The sequence below is a fragment of the Phoxinus phoxinus genome (genome assembly GCF_949152265.1).
Source record: "Phoxinus phoxinus genome assembly, chromosome: 3".
In the NCBI taxonomy this organism is placed as follows: Eukaryota; Metazoa; Chordata; class Actinopteri; order Cypriniformes; family Leuciscidae; genus Phoxinus; species Phoxinus phoxinus.
This window is the reverse complement of record NC_136878.1, coordinates 7,483,439-7,503,335: the sequence shown is the minus strand read 5'-3', so window position 1 is coordinate 7,503,335 and position 19,897 is coordinate 7,483,439. Positions and strand designations below refer to the sequence as shown.

The 19,897-nt window shown below is 36.4% G+C and overlaps 1 protein-coding gene and 1 long non-coding RNA gene across 3 annotated transcripts; one reads left to right on the top strand and one right to left on the bottom strand.

The window, feature by feature from the left end:
• Window positions 1-1,102: 1,102 nt before the first annotated feature.
• LOC306996274 lies at window positions 1,103-4,395 on the top strand. Its single transcript, XR_013797040.1, has 3 exons — window positions 1,103-1,230; window positions 2,089-2,208; window positions 2,348-4,395. It is a non-coding gene; the product is annotated as an uncharacterized lncRNA (long non-coding RNA).
• A 10,309-nt stretch (window positions 4,396-14,704) lies between these two features.
• Window positions 14,705-19,671, bottom strand: LOC306995989 (transmembrane protein 17A). 2 transcript variants are annotated; one of them, XM_079608064.1, is made up of 5 exons: window positions 19,479-19,658; window positions 18,760-18,780; window positions 18,211-18,317; window positions 17,184-17,297; window positions 14,705-16,147 (listed from the first exon to the last, which is right to left on the bottom strand). In XM_079608064.1, the coding sequence occupies exons 1-5, from the start codon at window positions 19,606-19,608 to the stop codon at window positions 15,830-15,832; spliced, it is 690 nt and encodes a 229-aa protein (XP_079464190.1). In that variant the 5' UTR covers window positions 19,609-19,658; the 3' UTR covers window positions 14,705-15,829. The 2 variants fall into 2 exon arrangements, with proteins under 2 accessions (XP_079464190.1, XP_079464191.1); XM_079608065.1 differs by lacking the exon at window positions 18,760-18,780 and having other exon boundaries at window positions 14,706-16,147; window positions 19,479-19,671.
• Between the last annotated feature and the right edge of the window lie 226 nt (window positions 19,672-19,897).

Here is a 19,897-nt window from a genome sequence, read left to right as displayed (position 1 = left end):
AATATATATTGATACAAAAAACAAGAAATTATGTTTATTGATTATGACTGATATTGGGCATGCAAAACATGGACCGTTGCACACAGCGGCGGGCTGTTTAGGACGGGTTCGTGTGCCGCTAACAAAGCAATCTTTTCACATAATATTCTCTCTCTTAAAATGTAAGCAAGTGTAAATGTCAGCATTATCATATATGTCTAAAGAATTGAAGTCTGTCAAGTCCGTCACCCTGATCAGAGGCTGCTGTTAATATTTGGTTTATACGTGGTTTATACGAGTTACGCTTCAACTAAGTTTAATGGTGCAACTCAAAAATATTTAGAAGTGCATAAGTCATAACTTAGTGTCCTTTTACGTCAAAACTAGGCTAAGTTGTAACAAGCAATCAGCCATCTTTGAAATTTTGTCTTTAAACTTCAGTTTTTGCGGTAGCTCTGTATATTTCTGTGGCATCGCTGTCAGAGTTAGCTGGAGAAGTGGGTTTACTTATTGTAGAGTTAACGAAAAGTTATCATGAGCATTGTAGTGTTTGACGGATGTCATAGATGTCAGTAAACCGGAAGATTTTAAAACGAGCGGTTCATTCATAAATCCATCAGATCTTAGCTTCATGCTGTGGAAATACAAACCGGAAGACAGAACACAGTGAGCGAGGCTACATAAGTAAAATGGGTTCCAAATGTGTTTCGTGTTCTGTTCTATTACATTTTCCTCAAACGTGCAATAAAAGAGTAATGCAAATGTGATTAAAAATATAAAACAAACTTCTTTTTCTCCATAAAATACAAGACATGATGGAAAAAAGAGAAAAAGAGAGGGAGAGAGTCTTCTCCATCTTGACGTCAGGAATGTAGTAACCTTTCAGTGATTTTCTACCCTATTTCCCTGAGCTGCTGACCTCTGAACTTTTGTCACAGTTCCTTGAGTGCTCGCACATGGACATCTACTTAACAAACTCCTTCGTGTGTCCCGGAAAGGCTGCAGCCTGGCCTGTGGGTCATGAGCAGACAGGTGCTGTAGGGGACTAGAAAGGTTTAATTACATCTGATTCCGCAGTGACATTAGATCACCTCTGGCCTCGATTACATCACTGCCTTTATGTGTCAGGATGAAAAACATGTGTTGTGTGAGATTGAGCGGCTCACCCGGGGAATTCTTGAGCCGATCTCTGGACGGGTTATACGTTACTGAGCATACGGTTAGCTCCGGGAAACAGCGATTGCATGACAGGTATTTTTATCCAAGGAACACAATATATATGTGCTGTAGTGTGTTGACACATAATGCTCAGTTGAGTTACTAGTGTTGTGGCATGAATCTCTATTACTGTTGCTCACACTCTCACTTTCATTTTTGTGTGTGTGCACTGCAGTAGACATGATACCTGAAATCACATGGCTTGTGTGCAATGTTATTTTTTTTCCCCAAGTGATCAAAGTTGCATTATTTAATTAATTACTTCTGCTACTGTTTAAAAGTACAATTTTGGAACCATTTTTAATATAAATGAATACTGTACTTTTATTCAGCATTGAAGCACTAAATTGATCAAAAGTGACAGGAAAGACATTTATAATGTTACAAAAGATTTCTAATTCAAATAAATGCATGGTTTCCACACAAAAAAAGACTGTTTTCTGCATATTAGAATGATTTCTGAAGGATCATGTGACTGAAGTATGGAGTAAGGATGCTGCATATTCAGCTTTGCATTACAGGAATAAATTATGTTTTAAAATGTATATTCAAATTGAAAGTTATTTTAAATGATTGTCATATTTCACATTATTACTTTTTGCTATATATTTTTGATAAACTAATTGCAGCCTTGGTGAGCAAAAGATTCTTCTTTCAAAAACAATCTTACAGACTGCAAACTTTTGAACAGCATTTGTTTATTCATTATTTATAATTTTTAAAATGTATTTAAGAAAATATTTTTTATCAACATAATACTATTTAATTAAATCAGTTCACACACAATGTGAGTTTCATTGCTTCAAAAGTAATATGAAAAGGATATTTCTTATTATATGTATTTGTTACTGCTAACATATTATAATGAACTTCTTTTAAACTACCTTTCAGACCCTTTGTCATCAAATCCTCGGTTTTGCATGTGGTCTGTAATTTGTTCACACACAGTTTGAATGCTCAGAAAATCTGACCGGTTCAGGCTGATTTGTGAACCTGTTGCGATCATGAGAGGTGAGTCTTCCAACTTCCTCTGAAACTGCATCCGCTAGCCTCGATGTTGGACAATTAGTGATTTACAGACTCGTATTTAGTGACATTTTTTGGTTTTATTTTGTACAGTTGATTTTTCTCCTTTTCTATTTATTTTTAGTAGGCCCTTGCTGAACTATATCTACTCCCAAATCCATATAAACTTGTGGAGGATCTCTTTTGACCTGCTGAGCCAGTAAGCAACCACTCTGAACATGTTAGCAATGCCATCGTGACCACACACACTCCTGTAGTGAACAGCACATCACAGAGCCCCACAACGGTTTGCTACATTTTGATATGATCTCGGTGGATTAGCACAAACAAATGTCCAACACCATCAGATAAGGATGCTAACAACTGACAGACACTTCAAGACGGGACGGACAGGACTTCATTGGTCTGCATGCAGTTGTAATCCCAAAGGTTTACACCCGAACTGCCATAAACATTCTTTAGGACCTGTTGGATGCAGCAGTGACGACACACAAAGAGAGGCCATAATCCATCCAAATCCACTCATAATGTTTGGAAACATAGTTTCTGTTTATAAGTTAAATCATTACACCCATTAACTATGATTTATCAATATGATAAGCCTCCCTTGTGCCATCATTAAGACTGGCTAAGCTGCTTCTTTCTCCTCCTGATGGGTTATTTCCGTTCTCTGGGTTGTTAAACACGTAAAGCATCTTGTTTGTAGTGATTTCTGTAAACTTGTTTTCACAAGTCAGTGACTCAAGATCCCAGCGGTTTGTTTACAATCTTACAAATGTTGATGCTTTCATGCGAATGTCTGTGTGTGTGTTTCTCTGAATAGAAAGTCAAATTTGACACTGTATGTCTGGAGGACTGAATATGTTTATACACATGGAGAGGTGACTGGCTATTCTGTACTTGCCTTGAGAATATAATTTTAGCACTCAAAACTAAGACATTATATAAGAATAGTTCACTTAAACTAACCTGTTACGATAACAAAGGCGTAGCTTGATGACGCAAAATTTCCTGCGGGATTATGAACTTGTCGTCAAGCCGATGGATCTAATAATGTTTATGGATGAGTGAATACATTGATGTTTTTATCATGACTATGAAGTAGGTCGCGATTGCGAATACTGTAAGAGACATAGAAGAGGCTCAAACTGAGCTTGACAACGTAGATGTGACGTGAGCAACCTGACTGACAGCTATAAGTCTAGCTTCTAGTCGCTGTGCCGAGAGAAATCTGAATCATTACCTTCCGAATCTCTCAGATATTAAGGAATAAGGACATTTACTAACGTTACCCACAAGTGCTGAATTACAGTAATACTCACACAGGTCAGTTTATTAGACAAATTAAACTTGTGAGGTAACGCAGCACTGTTTCACTCGCTCTACACATTTCATCATGTTGAGCTATATACCATTGATTAGTTTTACATTTGCTCACCTGTCTAATAAAGTAACTTACTGTACATGTAAGAGCTCTGTCAAGTTGAAGTCGGCATCTCGAAAAAGACACGCTGCTATTGATCCTCGCTTTAGTTCTCCTTTTTCCCCAAAGTCTGCTAGCCATGTAGCCTGGCTCCGCCCTCCAACGTACTTCCCCTCAATTTTCATTTTCCTTCAGTACTGCGTCTGGGCTTGCGGTATAATCTTGGGTTTTCTCCGATACATTTTTTACCGGTCCAACCAGCGAACAGAGGGAGTGGTTGAGAACGATGACGTTGAGGTTGTGCGTTAGTTATAGTTGACATACGTCACGAGACTCACGACCAAACGTTAGCGATCGGTTATGGCAGATCCAGAGTGGCTCTGGGTAGATCCAATAGTTTTAAACTTCAACAGAGTACCCGTCTTCAAGGAAGTTAACGCTTGTCAATGGAGAGTGGCCAGACTCTCTGTACAAATTAAATGTACGAGAGTCTGATATGACCAGGCTACTTGCCATGCTCCATAATGTTTGAACGAAACAACACGTGAACGGTACGTGAGCGTGCCGCTAGACGTAGCCATAGACGGTATAGAAACTGGACACAGCGACCCCATAGGTTTCAACGGAGAAAAGCGAAGTCAATTAGAAGCACTCATTTGCTGATGGTTGGCCATAACGTAAGATACAAGGTAATGGAGTCGTTAATACATTGTCGTGTTTCTTTAGAAATAAATACAAATGGAGTCTTTAAACGCCTCAGATGTAAAGTTATTTGCTGTCAGTGACGCCAAAATGAATGGGATTCAATGGAATGCTAACAGCAGGTGATGTTCTGCTACAATCGGGGCCCCGGGGAAGCTTCAGTTTCCGGCGGATGGATTCCCCCCTTTGGACGTAACGCAGTTGTCCACGTCTGGTGCCATGGTTACATGGAAGTACGAGCGGAAACCAGGGATAACGCGGATATTGAGTCATTGACAGGCGACAAGTGAACATGGACAAGCCATTATTTAAAATTGGAATAAAATTTTACCTGTGAAAACATTTTGTCATATTTAATGTTTACATTGTCCATATTAATGTCATATTTTGTCTCATGCAAATGGGTTGGTTTTTGAATAATAAGAGCCTGCCTTATAGCACATCTTCACCTCTTTTACCAAAACCATGTATTAGTCAAATTGTTTCAAGTATGGCCTATTTTCTCTGAAAAATGTTTGCAGACATTAAACATGAATAGATTTTGTTTGGGGGAAAAAAAATTCAGGAACCCAAATATGTCAGGGAGAATATTAAACAGTCTGGAAAAACATGACGTCCTGAAAAGCGGAACGGCAAGTACTTTGTGATAAAATAACGTCTATGAATTTAGCCACAGGGGAGAATATATTTAAAACTTCTGCACAAACAACACCTCATGTACAGAGACCTGGGCCTGTTTTTGTGTGCGTCTGATTTGGATTATAATTTGTAGAACATTTTATTGTGTCTGCTTTGTGAAATGATTATAGCTATATGATCAGTAGACTACAACAATAAAACACAAATTAAGATTTTATTTAATAATTTATTAATAAGAAATGTTAGAAGATATAATAATATGAAGAATTTAACAAGAATTATTAACAATCAACAAATGAAATGTGTGTGTGTGTGTGTATATATATATATATATATGTATATATATATATACAGTTTGTGTGTGTATTCATGAATATATACACTAGTTAAAAGTTTTGGATCAGTAAGATTTTTTATGTTTTTAAAAGTCTCTTCTGCTCACCAAGGCTAAATTTATTTGATAAAAAAAACAGTAACATTTTGAAATATTATGACAATTTAAAATAACTGTTTTTTATATACATATTTAAAATGTAATTTATTCGTGATCAAAGCTGAATTTTCAGCATCATTACTCCTAGATCCTTCAGAAATTCTAATATGCTGATTTGATGCTCAAAAAACTCAATATTCATTCAAATTCGTTATTATTATCAATGTTGAAAACAGTTGTGTACAAATTGTTTTCAGGATTCTTTGATAAATAAAGTAAAAAAAAAAAAAAACATTATAAAAATTGTAACATTATAAATGTCTTTACTGTAACTTTTGATTAATTTCATTCATCCTTGAATAAAAGTATTGATTTATTTGATTTCTTTCCCCAATTTTTTTAAATAAAAATTCTTACTGACCCCAAACTTCTGAACGGTAGTGTTTAATGTTACAAAAGCTTTCTATTTCAGACAAATGCTGTTCTTTTGAACTTACTATTCATCAAAGAATCCTGAAATAAAAATGTAAATAACTGTTTTCAACATTGATAATAATAAGAAATGCTTCTTGAGCATCAAATCATCATATTGAGTTCTATAAATTCAGCTTTGATCACAGGAATAAATTACACTTTACTATACATTCACATAGAAAACAGCTGTTTTAAATTGTGATAATATTTCACTATATTACTGTTTTTTTTTATTTGTAATCAAATAAATGCAGCCGCGAAGAAGCGACTTCTTTTAAAAACATTACAAATCTTACCGATCCAAAACTTTTGACTTGTAGTGTATAAGTGTACACACACACACACACACACACACACACACACACACACACACACACACACACACACACACACACACACTGTAAACAATTCTAATTCAATCACATTTCAAGCATTTTTAAGTGTGACCCAACTATCAATACTTTTTGGGGCCACTTTATGTACTGTAAATAATTCATACCTCGCGTCTTCTGTCTCTCACTGTCAGCATGGTGTTCTACTGAGTGACACCTGAATGCTCCGGAACATTCCTCATCCTGTAGTGAACGTCAAACGTAGTGTTTTATTCAGCAGCTCGTCAACTCTGAGGCTGAAGTCATTAACCACGGTGCAAGTTCTTAACAGGCCCAGCGCTCATGGCTGTCACAGAACCCTGAGATTAAACACAAACCTCCACTAAGCCAAATTCATCAACGTCCTGAACAGCCGCTTATACCACCTGTAGGGCTCGGTTATTTCAGAATTGCCTCTGACACAAATGACCAGACAAATTGAAAATGTGATTTTCTCAATTGGTGTCTGGGACGAGTGGCTGTGTGGATGCAGCTAGCTAAATGAAACTCAATTCTCATGGCAGAGATGAGCTCCGCTCACTGTGGCGGTTCTACATTACATTCAAGTAACAATGGCTATTGAGACATTGCATTGTGTTGTGCGCTATCTCAGGATTGCAATACTAGCATAACGGCATTTAATAGTTTGCTGCATTGTTATCACATGACCTCACTATGCCACATCAGTGCAATTTTTTTATTTTATTTTTATTATAGGTTTAATATTTTTAATTAGCTTTAATTTATTTCAATTCATTTGTTACATGTTAATTTTAATGTTTTTAGTTTCAGTTAAGGATAATAACCCTTTGCCACATATTTACTGTATTCAGCTCGAGTAATATCTATATTATTATATAGACTGGCTGATTATACATTAACTGCATCTTGCCAAATAAATAATAATAATAATAATACAGACTCTTAAATGGAAATATTTATTGTTGAATTGACTGAATTGAACTTTAAGTTATATTATTATGAGAAGGTAACCAAAGTTATACACGAGACATCATACAGTATACAGAAAACCATTTGCTTGGTAAGATTATGTAAATTATGCAATTTAGTGTCATATTATACAAACAATATTTGACCACAGAATTTCGTGATTAACCAATCAAAGTATTCCATGCAGATATGTTTTATAAGAACTGTTGAAATGCATTTATTTTGCATCTAATGTGTGTAAAAGTGTCTTTTTTTGTCAGTCTGATCAAATAATGAGAAATACATTTTATTTTATTTTATTTCTGTAAATTGTAAGAAATTAAACATTGAATCAAATGCGTTGCATTGTGGGATTTACTATTTCAGGGCTCTGTTTTATAAAATGTGTGTTTGCAAATTTAGCAAATTTAGTTTTATCTGGCTATTCTGTGCATACAGAAATTCACATTGTGTCCATACAAAAATGAGTCGTAAGGCAGAATCTTAACACACTGAGATAGACTTAAGACTTTATGTTAAAAATGCACAATGCATAATGAAAATCGTACAATATTACAGTATTGTCTGGCTCACTCTTCTTATGAAATGTGCCGCTCTTGAAACAGATTCAGAAATGATTTCTACATCTGTAAATAAAACCTATCAATCATGTGCAGGACAGTCCGAATGCGGTTCTCAAAGGACATTCTATCTGGGGAGTGTCAACATGTAATGAAGCCATCCACCCAATGGCATCCATCACTTTCCCATTATTGCTTTTATTATGTCATGCAGCCGTGGACGGGGAAAAAGTGCGGCATTCCCTGAAGAGCGGCTAAATAGAATCAACACAATTCCCTATTGAGTTTCTCATTCAACACCAGCCATTGCATTCCGGCCCGTGCTCTCCCAGGAATGCTAAAGGATGGACATAATGACTTTTGTGATGTGGCTGTAAATGTTCATCTTTAGATTAAATGTAAGAGATTAATCTCTAAATAGTAGGATTGCTGGCAGGTCATCTACTGCTAAAAGGATCTCCTTAAAAAATGTAAAGGAGATTTTCCTCTTTATCTTTTCCCTGCAGGCTGATACAGAATATACCTCATGAGGCGGTGTGTATACCAGCCTCAAACGCTTCAGAATAATACAAAAGGACTCTATACTATTAATACCACACTTCTGCACATATTTATAGTGTGAAAACTGTCTATATACGGACTGTGCGTATAACTGAATTACCTCTCAATGGCCTTTTTGATGTACGTCTGCTTGCTATGAGCTTTCTGAGGTACAAGCAACTTTCCAGTCGTAAATGCAAGACAATTTGACCACAATGTTATTTAAAGAGATGTTGATCCCATTTTGTAGTTGAAGTATGTCATTTCTGCAAAACGAATGATAGTTTTGAACCGCTTTATGCCATTGGTCAGCCAAACAGAGTGGCTTTATTGATCTAGTCGAGATCATAGATATACATAATAAAGGCTAGATGGGTAACACTTTACAATAAGGTTCATTTATTAAACATTATTTAATGTATTAACTAACATGAACAATACATTTGTTACAGTATTTACGAATCTTTGTTAATGTTAGTTAATATGAATAAAGCTGTTCACTGTTTGTTCATGTTAGTTCACAGTGCATTAACTCATGTTAACAAGATTTTAATAAAGTATTAGTAAATGTCGAAATTAACATTAACAAAGATGAATAAATGCTGTATAAGTGCAGTTCATTATTAGTTAACGTTCACTAATGTAGTTAACTAATGTTAACTAATGAACCTTATTGTAAAGTGTTACCGCTAGATGTCTTACGGCGGAGTCTCTAACGTCATCACCGGCGGCCATCTTGTCACAGGAAAGCTTTCTGGCGGGCTCTGTGGTATCTGATGTAAGGTGAGTGATCTGCACGAACACAAATACTCTTATCTCGCTGAAATTTACAAACGGGTTGGTTTCTTACTATAATTCTGGATGCTTGAACATGTTGAAATATATAATATTATAATTATTCATAAGTATGCAGTGTGTGTCATAACTACATCTCTGACGTTTATAACAAACCAAGACAAGATGGCCGCCAGGTGCAGACATCGACCTCCATTGGCCAGCAGCGTGGACGAGACATCTGTATTTCTATGGTCGAGATGCTCAAACAAACAGATCCACAGATGACTTGCTTTGCTGCAGCTAAGAGAACATATTTTAGTATTGAGTATTGTAAAGTTGCTTTACCAGTACAGAAGTAGTATTTCCGTTGTTGTTCGCATCAGTCCTCTTGTTTTAGGTGTAGATAAAGGGTTAGAATGTTGTTCAAATGGAAACAGAACAAATACAAATTACATCTTAGAATTTCTGAAATAAACAATGAAAGTCAATTTTGTTGGATCCCATTGACTTTCAAAGTCTTTTTTGTTTTGTTTTTGCGCCTGTTCGGCATAAGAAAAATAGTCATACAGGTTTGGAACAACAATTATGAGAGAATGAAGACAGCATTTTCATCTTTAGGTGAACTGTCCCTTTAAGAGTCATGTACAGTATATAGATTATGACCTCTACTGCAGGAGAGAAGAGACAAGAAGAGATTCGAGAACAGAAGAGATAAGATTTTAAGTATGTATGGCAGGAGGTTTTCTCCCGCAGAGTGTCCTCTGAGGTTTCTTCCTCATCTCATTCAACATCTTCTCAGGGAGTTTTCCCTGACTCTGTCGCCTGTGGCTGCTTATAGAGCTACTATTGTTAGCAAAGCCGCTTTGCAACAATGTGAATTGTGAAGAGCACTATGCAAAAGATTCGATTTGAGAAAAGACTAGAGATTTCTTGGTTTCTTTGTGTTTTTATTGACATACAAGGATGTTTGTATCTTGATTAGTTCACTTTTGTGAATCAAATGAACAATTCCACATATAATTCAACAGTGATTGGTCTAAACTGCCTGTATTTTGGTTATCAGCACGTCACTCCACCATATTAGATGTGAGTAGGGTTGTCGAAAGAACTGGTACTTTGGTACTAAGTCGGAGGTGAATTTTTTTGGTATGATGATACCAGCATTTCTGCTCTACCGGTAGTATGAGTACCGGGTATATTTGATACACGCTGATAGGTGGCTGCTTTCTCACTCTCATGTGTGTATCTGTGTAAGCCTCTGTGAAGACCATCAACGGTTTCTATTTACAACGTGTTTTTGAAGTGTTGATCAATGTAGCCTGCCACAGACATATCTTGAACGCAATGGCCAATCAGAGGTGCTTAAGTTAGTCAGAAGAATCCACTCAAAACACCAAAGTTTCCATCAAGCTTTTCGATGAATGTCCACTACAACAACAAAACTCTAGTGTGTCTGACTCTGTAGCGAGTGTGTTTAATCCTTTTTTTTTTTTTAACACACTTACCTGAAAAACAAAAAGCAATGTTTATTTCATTTGTCTTTTTTTCTATTGTATTTATCTATGCTTGGAAATGGTTCATTATTTGCTCTCCATGCAGTTATTTGCACTCCCCTATAATCACCCCAATCATTATATAATGAATCCTTCTTTCCAAATAGAGCTGTTTAAGTCATTTGGTTAAATTGTTTTCGCAATATATATAGCAGAAAAACAAAACATCGCAATGTCAGATTTTTCAAATATTGTGCAGCCCTAGTATTTTGTGCAATTATTATGTATTGATAATTATACGACTGGGCTGTGAAATGCTCAAATCTGATTGGTTGACAAACCTGTGCAGTTATTTGCACGGCTAAAGTAGTTCCAGGCAGATCTTGACTAGCCTGGCTCCGCCCTCCTACGTGCTTCCGTAGGAATTTTAATTTTCCTTCAGAACTACATCTGGGATTGTGGTATATTCTTGGGTTTTCTCCAGTAAATTTTTTACCGGTCCAATCAGCGAACAGAGGGAGTGGCTGAGAACGATGACGTTGAGGTTGTGCGCTAGTTTGAGTCATCATACGTCACGACCAAACGTTAGCGATTGGTTATGGCAGATCCAGAGTGACTCTGGGCAGATCCAATAGTTTTAAACTTCAACAGAGTTGAACAGAGCCTTCAAGGAAGTTAACGCTTGTCAATGGAGAGAGACCAGACTCTCTGTACAAATGAAATGTACGAGAGTCTGGTACCAGGCTAGGTCTTGACCGCATTACTCGTCCATATCACTTTGCAAAATAATTTCCCAGAATTTCCAAAGGTCCTTACGCCTTACATAACAGCAAAATAACCAAAACCCACAATGACACTGACCAAGCAAATACATATAGTAAACAATAAAAAATTACTAATTATTTCCATGTTTTTATGCCACAAAATTACATTTTATTATGTACAGAAAGCACATATTCTCTTTCTCCCGCTGTCTCTCCCACTCAAACTCACACCCTTTTCCACCAGCAAGAACCAGGTGCTGGTTCAGAGCTAGAGCTATTGCCGGTTCGGAGTTGGTTCTACTGACGGGTCTTCTAAGAACCGGTTTGCCTTTCCACAGGCTAGAGAGCCACAACATAGCCAGATCTTACGTCACTGTGTATATATCTCATGTTGCCCAGCAACGCTAGCGCGGCAGCGCCAAACAAAAACACACCAGGCTTGTTGGTTCGGCTTCTCGCAGACTGATCGCCGCATGACATCAAAGCACTGCGAAAGCGATCCAAAAGCACAAGGAGTCGTATGCTCTCCAAACACTCCCGGAGCTCTGATTGGTCCGCGTCGCTCCGATGCATCTCGAACAAGCCTTACATCAACAATGGCAGTCGTTGCGTTACTATTGATGCTCATGGCTTTGCGAACCTACATCGGCATCCAAACACGAATCCAATGCGTTCGTGCAGCTCGCCGTAACTTGCATAGACGGAGATTACAATCGAGCTGCTATTAGCTCGATTAGCAGCTATTTAAAAAATGGCGGTCACAAGTTTCTGTTCGTCTTGTTGGTCACGGTAACCCAGCCCTCAGCCCCTGACGCAAGCGGTTCTTACTTCTAGCCCAGCAATGTTTTGGTGCTACTTAAAAAACACTTTTACTGGTTTGGAGCTGGTGCTGGTCGAAAAACAAATAACCGTTTTGAAACTAGGCTCTGGCTCCGAACCAGCACCAGCTCTGCCTTGGTGGAAAGGGACACCCAGCGCTGCTCTGACCATTTTATCAGTAAAATAATTTAGCAACTTAAAGCAACACTAAATAACTTTTCCTCTTCGGTCGCCCTACAGGTTGGAAGCGGAATTGTCCATTACCGCTGTCGCAAATTATTTAGCCTACCTCTCAGCCTACTGTCGCACGCACGCTCGCTGTTTATCCAGCACCGGCTCTGGAATGACCGATGTCCACAGACAAGGTAGAGTATGATGTATGATTTCATGAAAGTATGATGTATTGCGATATCAGAAACAAAGAAAAACAAAATAATGACTATTGTAACACTTGACGTAAAGCAAGTCAATTTTGTAGTTTTCTTATGTCTCATTCGAACTACAGAAACGCGACCCGTTCTGGCAAACTTACATAGTGTGTGGTTATAGCAGATATAGGACCGCAAAGCGGAGGCAGAAGTGCCTTTCACCCTGTCACGACTTGATGAACCACTGATACGATTTTGGAAACATTGCTTTAAGGTAAACAATCTTCTTTAGTGTTGCTTTAAAAGCAACATGACATTTCTCACTAGCGATGTAATAACGGCGCTGTTCTTGAAGCAGATAAACTTACAGTTTCACTCTTATAGAGACGCTGCTGTCGAACTCTGTTGAGAGAGGCACAGGATATTCACATATTCTCTCTCTCTCTCTCTCTCTCTCTCTCTCTCTCTCTCTCTCTCTCTCTCTCTCTCTCTCTCTCTCTCTCTCTCTCTCTCTCTCTCTCTCTCTCTCTCTCTCTCTCTCTCTCTCTCTCTCTCTCTCTCTCTCTCTCTCTCTCTCTCTCTCTCTCTAATAACTGTATTAATAACTGCATTAGTCTATCAATGGCTCAAGCATCCGTAACTATAGCTCTAAAATGCCGTATTGGTATTCGCAATGGAGGCGTGTGATTAGAAATTAGTCTTACACACCAGAGCGTTTTAGCGACAAAAACCTGACAAATGTCTTGAAATGCAACATCTGAACAGTGTCTTGAGGTGTGTTAACCGTAGTATAAGCGGAATAAGTGACAACGGGCCATTGAACATTTTTTAAATAATGATCAGCCTTGGCTGTGCTTTATTTTCTAATAATTCAACCACCCCCGCATTAATTATTCCTTACATATATTGTAATAGAGGTCAACAACCAGCCAACTATGAATAAAGACCGATTAAAAGCTTTTAATGGAGACTCACTGGTGTGGTCACACCTGAACCGGTGAGCTCAAAAGGATATAAACGTTTATTTATGAGGCGATAAGAGAACTCTTGCACCTCTGCAGAATAAAACCCTCTTCATTTGACAATTTGGTTTGTGATATAAAAACATCCCCATGTTTGAAGCACTGCAGCATTTTTGAAATGTAAACAAGGATGGAGGAAAACACAATTATGCTGTGAGAGCAGTTCTCAGAAACCACTGTAAGCTCGACTGCAAGACTCTATCTTCTTAATTGACCGAGTTGCAGATTCAGACTCTGTTTAATGCAAATGTAAAACAACACCTGGAGCAAGTGCCTGCCAGACTGTCTGTGGTTCTGAACACAGGAAAGATAGATATTTATGGGGGAAAAAAAATATGTGTAAGAAACAATCTGAAATATCATCCATTACGGTGAATAAACACAAGTGCTGACAGAAATCATTAGAAATGAAATCAGAGGCGAACGTCTAATCTCGCCAGTGTTTTCGTTAGCATTATAATGTTGTTCCAGCAAATGCTGACAGGTCTCCCATCTGTTATTGTAATAATTAATTGTGTTTCAGCGTTCTGCGCATTGACAGAGACTCTCTGTCTCTCGGAACTGCCAAATTACTGCTCAAATGTAAGACACAAGTCAATATGGTGCACAAGTTACTTTTATCTTCTTGCTCATGAAAAGCCCCTCAAATCTCTCTCTGTGTGTGTGTGCGTGTGTTCGTGCGCGTGTGTCTGTGTGTGTGTGTGTGTGTGTGTGTGTGTGTGTTGAACCTCCCATCTGGCAAAAATGTATAAAATAAACACATAATTTGGCTAATGATCTGTATTAATGAATAATACATTTGGATAACATCTAGGCCTATATAAGTGTCTATGTAATGCATTATTATAAATCATGTTCTTGAATTGTAATATCTAACATGTTGTGGTTGCTTGCTCCTTCAAAGAACTATAGTGCATTCATTTAAAGCACTTCTTCATGCGTCAATTTATTCTCATTGACATTTTGCAACACCCTGTTAGTTTTCTGCTTGACCATGTTATAATGCATTATCATTTTTAAAGGTGTAGTCATGAATTCAAATGTATTATTAAAAGTTTTTCAAAGTCGTAATAATATTGCAAATAGATACCCTAATGAAGGTAATCCCAATTCCAATGCATTTTATACAGATTTGTTGGCTGAATTTGTAATAATAGTTGGATGGATATATTTTACTGTTATTATATGTTCTTTTTTTTGTATAAATATGTTAATTGAAACACACAGCCAGCTTCATGTCACAGAAATGGGAGTGTGAGTAAGTCTAAAATGTGTGTGTCTTCCTCATGGGAGTTTGGGCTGATGAGTCATTCTGTGTTCTGCAGTAGTGTGGACTAGTGAGGGAAACAGTCTCAGAGCGCCACCATGTGTCCAGATCATATTTGTATTTCTCATGTATTGATTATGCATTAAACATATACTATATACACTGCCATTCAAAATGTGGGGATCTCTAAGATTTATGTTTTTACGTCTCTATATGCTCACCAAGTCTTCACTTATTTAATAAAAAAACTGTAATATTGTTAAATATTATGACATTTTAAACAATTATCTTTACTCCAGTGTCACATGATCCTTCAGAAATCATTCTAATATGCTTATTTAATGGTCAATAAACATTTATTATTATTATTATCGATGTTGAAAACAGTTCAACTATGCTAAATTATGTTTTTGTGGGAATTGTGATAAAAAAAATCATGATTATTTGATGAATGGAAAGTTCCAAAGAACAGCATTTATTTGAAATAGAAATATTAATTATTAATTTAACATGATAGTATCCTTCATAAATATACATTTTATTCCAGTGAATATTTCTCAGAATGGGTTTATTTTTGAAAGTCAATATTGTAAACAATGCGCGTTAAAGGTGTTACTAAAACAACAGAAATGTTTCACTGTTATTGCATTCAATTTGAAACATTTTTGAAAAATTTGTGAAGACGACAGTTCAGTTTTCAAGTAAAAAAATCTGACTTCATAATGTGGTTGATTCAATTTATGGTTGTTCTAACTACAGACAAACATATGTATCATTACACTTCTTGACTTGTTGATACTATTTAAACTCCAAAACCTCATGGTTACTGAGCTAATGTGCTAGTGAAAACTTCCTCTGTGACAACTAGCCCCACCCCTGCTTTACTACTACTAGTCAATTTACCACAAGGCTCTTATTACAATAAGAAGTGCACTTATTGCTGAAGGTCACATTGGTGGAAGACCATAGCAATAATCTCTAACCAGCAGTTTTCCATCATCTCTCAGTGAGGCTGTATGTCCCTCACAGGAAGCACACTCCTGCCCCCGTGCGGCAGTCCAAACATAGGCAGGGCTTCTGCTGTGTGGAGACCCTGGACGGGGCCGAACTGCCTCATGTGGAACTGCTGCGCGAGTTTACGAGTCATGACGCGCAGCGCGAGAAACGAGGCCAACAGCTCGCCCAGGAGGAAGGCCAAATAGAGAGAGTGAACGGCCCGCTCCAGAGGAAGAATGATGATGTCCTGATCAGTGATGAAGAAGAGGAGGATAGGCAGCTGGAAGAGGAAGGAGATCAGCCAAAACCCAGCTAACTCTGGAACCTAAAGAGAACAATGAAGAAAGAAACGTATGGTAACCATTACATTTTTTTTTAGATTACAACTTTGATTTATTTATTTAGTTATTTTCAATTCATTTGTTTTATCAGCTGTGGTCACTACTTTCCTGGTTATTTATATTGCATTTTTATTTTGTTTAATTAATTAGTTTTACCAGCAGTGGTCACTACTTTCATATTTATTTATTTATATTACTTTTTTTTTTTATCAGCTGTGGTCACTCCTTTAATGGGTATTTATTTATATGCATTTTTATTTAATAAATTTGTTCCTATCAGCTGTCGTCCCTACTTTTATTTATTTACTACTATTTATTTATTTATACACATTTTTATTTGATTTATTTGTTTTATTAGCTGTCGTCGTCACTATACTTTCATTGTTATTTATTATACATTTTTTGATTAATTTGTTTGATCAGCCTTGGTCACTTGTTATTTATTTATTTATATTACATCTTTATTTATTTTATTTATTTTATCAAACGTGGTCAATACTTTCATGTTTATTTAATATTTATTTATTTATTTATATTTCAATCATTTAATTTATCTGTTTTATCAGCTGTGATCTCTACTTATATTGTCATATTATTTTTATTTGTATTTATAAAAATGTATCAAATACTTTTTGAAACATCTAAAGGTAATATAGTTCACCTTATATATAACTGTTGGTTAATTCTTATACATTGTAATTATATTTAATTTTAATGATATTAATGAATAAAATCAAATAACTTGAATTAATAGCATTAAAAAAAAATTGTAGAAATGAATTGCAACTGTAACATTATTTTTTTTTTAATCTTATGGCAATAGCATGCTTTATCCTTTTTTTTTAGTTCACCTGCCAGATATGAATAGGCCTACTTAACAGTAGAAAAGTGCGAGTATTCGCATTTAATCTCACGATTTTCTCACTTTCTCTGATTATTCTATTTCTCTCACACACATGAGAATCTGTTAGGCATGAGCAGTGTTCAGATGAATGGCTTATAACATTTCGTGTGCATTACCTTCTCTTCGAGATTCCCAACGTAACCGAGATACACCCGCAATACCTCGAATATGCTCACCAGGACCACCCCTGTCACCAGCAGACACTGGTAATATGCTGGCAGATAACAGAACTACGGAATAGAGAAATAAATTATATTCATCATTACTAAATATGACCTTAAAAATATCTGCAACCCTTTTTTGACCTAAAAAAATTGCTTATTCAAATATCATTACGAGTAGGTTTGCAGTGTTTTAAAGGTCTTTCACGCCTTGACATTATTGACAATTGCAGCAGCATCTCCTTGAATTGCTGTGTTTTAGCCAAGCTATTAAAGGTAAAATAACAGCTAGCACTTGAACTTCAATGTGCTGTTCACAAAGGCAGACCATCACCATGGATACAGGGACTTTTATCTGGCATTGCTGCTAATGGCCTGCCAGCTATTATGGTAGTAATGGTCATGCATTCATTTTAATAATCACTTATAAGTTATAAGCCTACTTCCCTATTATAAAAACAGTATGTGATAAAAGAAGTATGACCGAATTCACAATAGCCTACTCAAAAGAATAGGAAAAAAGTACCCGGATGATCTAGGCTACTTCCAGCAAAATTCCGAAGTGTGCATACGATGGACACTTTACTATCCCATGAGGCCACAGGAGGGGATTTATGAATGACAGTGAAGCGACGCACTGACGCTGGTAGGTCACGTGATAATGACAACATGGCGAATGTAGTAGTATGCCCGTTTTGAACGATCGTTTGACTGAATGATTCAATGATTCACTCGTTAAGACAGCTCTGCTGCCACCTTCTGTGGTTGTAGTTTCATATTTAAAAGTATCGTTTCATTTTAGCTGAGGGGCTCAGAGAGTGACGGAGATTTTATGTTGATTTTATTTCGCTCGTGAATGTACTTCTGGTTAGATATATACCTGTCTTTATACAGTAAATAGACTATTAACAGTGAAATATGAGGTAACTATGGTAAATCTAACAGAGATAATGTAAGGATTTGACTATTGAGGTGAACCCACCTTTAAATGCAGCATCATCACCTCAGAGATCCACCAGAAAGGGAAGAAGAACAAGTTGAAGTACAGCAGCATCTGCAGCGGGAGATGAGACCAGACCTCAGCAAACACTACAAGCAGGAGACCAGCGTGTGCCGAGATCAGTCAACAAGGTATTCAAGTAATCATGTTTAATCAAATATAATTGCTTTTTAAATCGTGCATTATTAGTTTCTGGGGTAACTTTTAAGTGTAGGTTTAACACTTCTATTGAGATAGACTATTATAAACATTGTGTTACTTTTTTATCATTATGAATGACATGATTTTTGTGTAGTGAGATTATTTGATGTATTTGTCTTAATATAGCCTATTATCTTAATATAAGATTAAAACTACCGACTTGTCATAAAATGTCCCTTATCACCCTGTTAAAAAGTGATTTTGGTTTGTCCCATCTTTAACAATTAAAATCATACAGTAATGTTGACAATATAATTAATTATTTTTTTAATTTAAAGGACAATGTTGTTTCTTTTCTATTGCATGGTGAAAAGAAGTAAATCATCTTACCCTTAGAAAAATGACAATAGCCTTGGTAAAGTAAATGAGGAAAAGATAATGCAAATGATTTATATAATTTTTCCTATGAATACAAATCACATAAACTAAATGGTCCATTCCCCTGTTCCATTAAGATTTATACAAAATGTAAACTCTAGTTTTCACTTGAATTTTTTGTTTTAAAATTTAAAAAATCTTTAAAAAATCTTGTAAATCTTTAGTAAATCTTGAAAAAAAAAGGCTGTATTCTAAGTAAATTGTATTTAATATAAATTATATATACACTACTGGGCAGAAGTTTGGAATGATTCATTTTTTTGTGATTTTTAAAATAAATCTCTTATGCTCACTAACGCTGCATTTATTTGATAAAAAATACAGTAAAAACCACGATATTTTGAAATATTTATACATTTTTAAAACATCTGTTTTAAATCATGTCAGTCTTCAGTGTCACATGATCCTTGAGAAATGCTTTTACTGTATCTTTGCTGCCTTGGTTAGCATAAGAGACTTCTTTCAAAAACATTAAAGACATCTTAATTATGACAAACTTTTAAGCACAGAGAGTTCCTGTTAAAACGCCAGTAATGGTGAATTCTTATTTTATATTTCTTGATATCCACTTGTGCAATGTGACTAAGACCAACAGTGTCACAAATGTAGGCCTGTCCTCTCTAATCTAGACAGGCTCAGGCTGTACAGTGCTTTGCATTCGGACGTCTCACCTTCATTATCCTGATACGGGTCCCTGAAGTCTCCACTGTCTCGCGTCCTGTTATTTATAAACACTGACCCGCTGACATTAGCCAGACCCACTCTCAGGTTCTGAGGGATCGGTGTGTAAAACACAGGCATGGTGGAGACGACACGAAACGCTCATCCACTCAGTCCTGCACGCTTCTCCACTTCGGTGTGTGTGGGGTTTGAGATTAATTGGAGTCTTTCAAGAGCTAACCAGATTAAATCCGAGGAAACAGATGGAGTCTGACAGCAGATTAAGATGTCACCCTCACCATGGTAACCATAGTTAGTACAGTTATTGTTACTACACGGCAGATCAAAATTAAATTAAATAAAAAACGTATAATTTCCATATGCACTATTTCACTTGTTTTCCAGGAAAAATATCTAAACGCCTGTAGAT